This window comes from Harpia harpyja, assembly GCF_026419915.1.
Source record: "Harpia harpyja isolate bHarHar1 chromosome 28 unlocalized genomic scaffold, bHarHar1 primary haplotype SUPER_28_unloc_1, whole genome shotgun sequence".
Classification (NCBI taxonomy): domain Eukaryota; kingdom Metazoa; phylum Chordata; class Aves; order Accipitriformes; family Accipitridae; genus Harpia; species Harpia harpyja.
The window spans coordinates 25057-32955 of NW_026293182.1; the positions used below are offsets into that span (position 1 = coordinate 25057).

The 7899-nt window shown below is 62.6% G+C and overlaps 1 protein-coding gene across 1 annotated transcript in view; it reads right to left on the reverse strand.

The window, feature by feature from the left end:
* The window catches only part of LOC128138049 (sarcoplasmic/endoplasmic reticulum calcium ATPase 1-like), a 30799-nt gene extending 22955 nt beyond the window's left edge, over positions 1 to 7844 (reverse strand). The window contains 6 exon segments of the mRNA XM_052779333.1: positions 26 to 323; positions 2295 to 2380; positions 3487 to 3567; positions 5302 to 5440; positions 7432 to 7536; positions 7767 to 7844. Coding sequence (XP_052635293.1) covers positions 26 to 323; positions 2295 to 2380; positions 3487 to 3567; positions 5302 to 5389 — 553 coding nt within the window. The 5' untranslated portion in view covers positions 5390 to 5440; positions 7432 to 7536; positions 7767 to 7844.
* Positions 7845 to 7899: the final 55 nt, after the last annotated feature.

Genomic DNA, 7899 nt, shown 5'->3' on the forward strand with positions numbered 1-7899 from the left:
CCCCCGCGGCGGGCGCGCGGCGGACCTTCGGGGATGGCGGCGACGGCCAAGGCGACGGCGATCTTGAAGTAGTAGATGGCGCCGCGGATCCAGGAGCCGCCGTGGACGGGGTCGTTAAAGTGGCCGATGTTAATGAGCCAGACGGCGACGCAGATGAGGGAGATGACTTTGGAGAGCTGCTCCCCGAACTCGTCCAGCTTCTGCTGCAGCGGCGTCTTGTCCTGCTCGGTGGCCGCCATCTCGTCGCGGATCTTCCCGATTTCCGTGTTGACCCCCGTGGCCACCACGATGCCGACCGCTTTGCCCGCGCCGATGTTGGTGCCCTGCCGGGGCGGGGAGGGGGGCGGCGGTTGGGGGGAGGACGGGCGTGGCCGGGTGGTTTGGGGGGGGGGGGACGCGCGGTGGGACGTCACGGGACACGTGGTGGGACACGGAACGTGGTGGGAGATCATGGGACGCGTGGTGGGACACGGAACACGGTGGGACATCACGGGACACGTGGTGGGACATCATGGGATGCGTGGTGGGACACGGAACACGGTGGGACATCACGGGACATGTGGTGGGACACGGAGACATCATGGGACACGTGGTGGGACACAGAGACATCATGGGACACGTGGTGGGACACGGAATGTGGTGGGGCATCACGGGACACGTGGTGGGACATCATGGGACATGTGGTGGGACACGGAGACATCATGGGACACGTGGTGGGACACGGAACGTGGTGGGACATGGGGACACGTGGTGGGACACAGGGAACGTGGTGGGACATGGGGACACGTGGTGGGACATCATGGGACGCATGGTGGGACACAGGGAACGTGGTGGGACATCATGGGACACGTGGTGGGACATCACGGGACATGTGGTGGGACACGGAACATGGTGGGACATCACGGGACACGTGGTGGGACACGGGGAACATGGTGGCACATGGGGACACGTGGTGGGACATCATGGGACATGGTGGGACACGGAACGTGGTGGGACATCATGGGACGCGTGGTGGGACATCATGGGACATGCGGTGGGACACGGAGACATCATGGGACACGTGGTGGGACACGGAACGTGGTGGGACATCATGGGATGCGTGGTGGGACATCACGGGACATGTGGTGGGACACGGAACGTGGTGGGACATCATGGGACACGTGGTGGGACATCATGGGACATGTGGTGGGACACGGAGACATCATGGGACACATGGTGGGACACGGAACATGGTGGGACATCACGGGACACGTGGTGGGACACGGGGAACGTGGTGGCACATGGGGACACGTGGTGGGACATCATGGGACGCATGGTGGGACACAGGGAACGTGGTGGGACATCATGGGACACATGGTGGGACGTCATGGGACACATGGTGGGACACAGAGACATCATGGGACACGTGGTGGGACACGGGGAACGTGGTGGGACATGGGGACACGTGGTGGGACATCATGGGACATGGTGGGACACGGAATGTGGTGGAACATCATGGGACGCGTGGTGGGACATCACGGGACATGTGGTTGGACATCATGGGACATGTGGTGGGACACAGAGACATCATGGGACACGTGGTGGGACATGGAATGTGGTGGGACATCATGGGACGTGTGGTGGGACATCACAGGACACATGGTGGGACACGGGGAACGTGGTGGGACATGGGGACATGTGGTGGGACATCATGGGACATGGTGGGACACGGAACGTGGTGGGACATCATGGGACGCGTGGTGGGACACAGGGAACGTGGTGGGACATCATGGGATGCGTGGTGGGACATCACGGGACATGTGGTGGGACACGGAACGTGGTGGGACATCATGGGACACGTGGTGGGACACGGAGACATCATGGGACACGTGGTGAGACATGGAATGTGGTGGGACATCATGGGATGCGTGGTGGGACACGGAGAACATGGTTGGACACGGAAGGGACACGGAGAGACACGTGGTGGGACACGGGAGACGTGGTGGGACGCAGGGGCGGGACACGGAGGACACGGGGTGGGACACGGGTGGACGTGGGGTGGGACGGACGCGGGGGTGACGGACACGGGGATGACACGGAGTGACACGCGATGACACGCGATGACACGGGACGACACGGGGTGAGGACACGGGGTGAGGACACGGGGTGAGGACACGGGGTGAGGACACGGGGGGACGTGGGGTGGGACGGACGCGGGGGTGACGGACACGGGATGACACGCGATGACACGGGGTGACACGTGATGACACGGGATGACACGGGATGACACGCGATGACACGCGAGTGGCGCTCACGGAGAAGAGCATGTTCTTCTTGTCCTGGTTGACGGCGCGGGGGTCGGGGACGGGCTCCGTGTGTTTGATCACCGACACCGACTCCCCTGGGGGGGGACACAGCCGCTGGGCCACCTCCCAGTCCGGCCCAGTTCCATCCCAGTCCGGCCCAGTTCCATCCCAGTCCTGTCCCATTCCGTCCTAATCCCGTCCCAGTCCTGTCCCACTCCCCCTTAGTCCATCCCAGTCCCTTTCGGTTCCCCCCCGTCCATCCCAGTTCCCTCCAGTCCCGTCCCAGTCCATCCCAGTCCCCCCCAGTTCCATCCCAGTTCCCCCTACTCCCATCCCAGTCCATCCCAGTCCTGTCCCGTTCCGTCCTAGTCCCATCCCAGTCCTGCCCCACTCCCCCTTACTCCATCGAGTCCCTCTCGGTTCCCCTCCAGTCCATCCCAGTTCCCTCCAGTCCCGTCCCAGTCCATCCCAGTCCCCCCCAGTTCCATCCCAGTTCCCCCTAGTCCCATCCCAGTCCGTCCCAGTTCCATCCCATTCTGTCCTAGTCCCGTCCCATTCCGTCCCAGTCCTGTCCCACTCCCCCTTAGTCCATCCCAGTCCCTTTCAGTTCCCCCCCGTCCATCCCAGTTCCCTCCAGTCCCGTCCCAGTCCATCCCAGTCCCCCCCAGTTCCATCCCAGTTCCTGCTACTCCCATCCCAGTCCATCCCAGTCCTGTCCCATTCCATCCTAGTCCCGTCCCATTCCGTCCCAGTCCTGTCCGACTCCCCCTTAGTCCATCCCAGTCCCTCTCAGTTCTCCTCCAGTCCATCCCAGTTCCCTCCAGTCCCGTCCCAGTCCATCCCAGTCCCTCTCAGTTCCCCTCCAGTCCATCCCAGTTCCCTCCAGTGCCGTCCCAGTCCATCCCAGTCCCCCCCAGTCCATGCCCATCTGTCCCCATCCCACCCAGTTCATCCCTATCCATCCCAGTCCCAACCCCATCCCCCTTAGTTCCATCCCAGTTCCCCCCCAGTCCCATCCCAGTCCGTTCCAGCCTCTCCCCGTCCCATCCCAGTCCCAGTCCATTCCAGTCTGTCCCCGTCCCCCTCCAGTCCCATCCCAGCCCCCCCCAGTCCCATTTCAGTCCCCCCCAGTCCCATCCCAGTCCGTCCCCCTCCCTCCCAGTCCGTCCCAGTCGGATCCCAGTCTCTCCCAGTCCCATACCAGTGAGGATGGACTGGTCGACCCGCAGCGTCGTCGACTTGATGGAGATGATGCGGATGTCGGCCGGGACTTTGTCTCCCACTGGAGGGAGGGAACTGGGAGTTACTGGGAGCACTGGGAGTTATACTGGGAGAGCTGGGGGTTATACTGGGAGCGCTGGGAGGGGGTAAGGGAGCTCCTGGGGGTTGCTGGGGGCTACTGGGAGGGGGGTAAGGGGAGCTACTGGGAGCCCCCAGCAATGACTGAGAGTTACTGGGAGTGACTGGGAGCTGCTGTGGGGGGTAACTGGGAGCTACTGGGGGTTACTGGGAACTGGCAGCGGTTACTGGGGACTACTGGGGGCTACTGGAGGTTACTGGGGGCTACTGGGGCTCACTAGGAACTGCCAGCAGTTACTGGGGGCTTACTGGGGGCTACTGGGAACTGCCAGCAGTTACTGGGGGCTACTGGGGCTTACTGGGGGCTACTAGGAACTGCCAGCAGATACTGGGGCTTATTGGGAGCTACTGGGGCTTACTGGGGGGCTACTAGGAACTGCCAGCAATTACTGGGGGTTACTGGGAGTTACTGGGGCTTACTGGGAGCTACTAGGGCTTACTGGGGGCTACTGGGAACTACCAGCAGTTACTACCGGGGCTTACTGGGAGCTACTGGGGCTCTCACTGGGGGCTACTGGGAGCTACTGGAGCTTACTGAGGGCTACGGGGGGCTACTGGGAACTGCCAGCAGTTACTGGGGGTTACTGGAGCTTACTAGGAGCTACCGGGAGCTACTGGGGCTTACTAGGAGCTACTGGGAATTACTGGGAGCTACTGGGGTTTACTGGGGGCTACTAGGGCCTCCTGAGAGCTACTGGGGGCTACTGGGGCTTACTGGGAGCCACTGGGGCTTACTGAGAGCTACTGGGGCTTACTGGGGGCTACTAGGGGTTACTGGGGCTTACTGGGGGCTACTGGGAGCTACTAGGGCTTACTGGGGGTTACTGAGAGCTACTGAGAGCTCCTGGGAGCTACTGGGGCTTACTGGGAGCTACTGGGACTTACTGGGGGCTACTAGGGGTTACTGAGAGATACTAGGGCTTACTGGAGGCTACTGGTGCTTACTGAGAGCTACTGGGAGCTACTGGGGCTTACTGAGAGCTACTAGGGGTTACTGGGAGCTACTGGGAGTTACCAGGGCTTACTGAGAGCTACTGGGGCTTACTGGGAGCTACCGGCGCTTACTGGGGGCTACTGGGGCTTACTGGGGGTGACTGAGAGCTACTGAGAGCTCCTGGGAGCTCCTGGGACTTACTGGGAGCTACTGGAGCTCACTGGGAGCTACCGGGGCTTACTGGGAGCTACCAGGGCTTACTGGGAGCTACCGGGGCTTACTGGGTGTTACTGAGAGCTCCTGAGAGCTCCTGGGACTTACTGGGAACTACTGAAGCTTACTGGGAGCTACCGGGGCTTACTGGAAGCTACTGGAGCTTACTGGGAGCTACCGGGGCTTACTGGGTGCTACTGAGAGCTACTAAGAGCTCCTGGGAGCTCCTGGGGCTTATTGGGAGCTACTGGAGCTTACTGGCAGCTACCGGGGCTTACTGGGAGCTACCAGGGCTTACTGGGAGCTACCGGGGCTTACTGGGAGCTACCGGGGCTTACTGGGACCCTCCAGGGACTCAGCAGGGGGGGTTCCTCGGGATCCGCCAGCAGCCCGGTGTCCCCCCCGTGCGCCCCTCCCTCCGGCGTCCCTATGTCCCCGGCGTGTCCCCCCCCCTCCCAGCCTTCCCAGTACGCCCAGTACGCCCAGTATGCCCCGTCCCCCCCCCCTCACCGGCCACCTCGGCGATGTCCCCGGGGACGAGGTCCCGCGCCTTGATGCGCTGCACGGCTTTGCGGTCGGCGCGGTAAACCTTCCCCATCTCCGGCTCGTACTCCTTCAGCGCCTCGATGGCGTTCTCCGCGTTCCGCTCCTGCCGCCGGCGCGGGGAAAGACACGGGAAAGACACGGGAAAGACACGGGAAAAACACGGGAAAGACACGGGAAAGACACGGGAAAGACACGGGAAAGACACGGGGATGGTCAGGGCGGACGTCCGCGGACGGGTCCCTGCGGTTGCGTTGCCGTGCCGGGCGCTGGCGCGGCGTTCCGGAGGCGGTTCCCGATGCCGGCCCCGTGTCGCCGAACTTGTCCCCAAACTTGTCCCCAAACTTGTCCCCAAACTTGTCCCCGTGTCCCCAAACTTGTCCCCACGTCCCAAAACTTGTCCCCAAACTTGTCCCTGTGTCCCCAAACTTGTCCCTGTGTCCCCAAAATTGTGCCTGCGTCCCCAAAATTGTCCCCAAACTTGTCCACGTGTCCCCAAACTTGTCCCCATGTCCCCAAACTTGTCCCCAAACTTGTCCCCGTGTCCCCAAACTTGTCCCCATGTCCCCAAACTTGTCCCAAAACTTGTCCCCACATCCCAAAACTTGTCCCCACGTCCCCAAACTTGTCCCCAAACTTGTCCCCGTGTCCCCAAACTTGTCCCCACATCCCAAAACTTGTCCCCGCGTCCCCAAACTTGTCCCCGTGTCCCCAAACTTGTCCTCATGTCCCCAAACTTGTCCCCAAACTTGTCCCTGTGTCCCCAAACTTGTCCCTGCGTCCCCAAAATTGTGCCTGCGTCCCCAAAATTGTCCCCAAACTTGTCCACGTGTCCCCAAACTTGTCCCCAAACTTGTCCCTGCGCCCCCAAACTTGTCCCCAAACTTGTCCCCATGTCCCCAAACTTGTCCTCACGTCCCCAAACTTGTCCCCAAACTTGTCCCCAAACCCATCCCCGTGTCCCCAACCCCGTCCCCAAGCCCTGTCCTCATGTCCCCCCAACCCCATCCCAGTGTCCCCAAACCCCTCCCAGTATCCCCCAAACCCATCCCAGTGTCCCCAAACCCTGTCCCCAACCCCATCCCAACGTCCCTAACCCATCCCAGTATCCCCCAATCCCATCCCAGTGCCCCCCAACCCCATCCCAGTGTCCCCCAACCCCCTCCCAGTATCCCCCAACCCCATCCCAGTGCCCCCAAACCCCCTCCCAGTATCCCCCCACCCCCCTCCCAGTATCCCCAACCCCCTCCCAGTATCCCCCAACCCCATCCCAGTGCCCCCAAACCCCATCCCCAACCCCATCCCAGCGCCCCCACCCCCCTCCCAGTATCCCCACCCCCCTCCCAGTATCCCCCAACCCCATCCCAGCGCCCCCAACCCCCTCCCAGCACCCCCAACCCTCGTCCCCACGTCCCCAACCCCCTCCCAGTATCCCCAACCCCCTCCCAGTATCCCCCAACCCCATCCCAGTGCCCCCAAACCCCATCCCCAACCCCATCCCAGCGCCCCCACCCCCCTCCCAGTATCCCCCAAACCCATCCCAGCGCCCCCAACCCCCTCCCAGCACCCCCAACCCTCGTCCCCACGTCCCCAACCCCCTCCTAGTATCCCCAACCCCCTCCCAGTATCCCCCAACCCCATCCCAGTGCCCCCAAACCCCATCCCCAACCCCATCCCAGCGCCCCCAACCCCCTCCCAGTATCCCCCAACCCCATCCCAGTGCCCCCAAACCCCATCCCCAACCCCATCCCAGCGCCCCCAACCCCCTCCCAGTATCCCCCAACCCCCTCCCAGCACCCCCAAGCCTCGTCCCCACATCCCCAACCCCCTCCCAGTATCCCCCAAACCCCCTCCCAGTATCCCCCACCCCCCTCCCAGTATCCCCCACCCCCCTCCCAGTATCCCCACCCTCCTCCCAGTATCCCCCACCCCCCTCCCAGCGCCCCCAAACCCCATCCCCACCCCCTCCCAACATCCCCACCCCCCTCCCAGTGCCCCCCCACCCCCTCCCAGTATCCCCCCCCTCCTCCCAGTACCCCCCCCCTCCTCCCAGTCCCCCCCCTCCCAGTCCCCCCCCCCCTTTTTTTTTTTTTTTACCTGCCACACGCCCACCACGGCGTTGGCCACGAGGATGAGGAGGATGACGAAGGGCTCCACGAACGCCGTGATGGTCTCCTCCCCCTCCTCAAACCACGCCAGCACCTTCGGGGGGGGGGAAAAAAAAAAAAAAAAAAAAAAAAAAAAAACCCTCAGCTGCGTGTCCCCCCCCCCCCGCCGACGCTCGAGACGACACCGGATCCCCCCAGAAAAATAAAAATAAAAAAAATAAAAAAAATAAAAATCGACCCCCCCCCTTCCTCAAGGACACGTCCCTAAATGTGTCACGCGGGGGGGGGTCCCCGAGTGTCCCCCCCCCCGCGGGTGACACTCACGAAGGAGATGCAGGCGGCCAGCAGCAGGATCCGCACCAGTAAATCCTCAAATTGTTCCACCACCAGTTCCCAAATTGTTTTTCCTGGGGGGGGGACAGGGAGAGAAAAAATAAAGGGGGGGCTCATGGAAAGA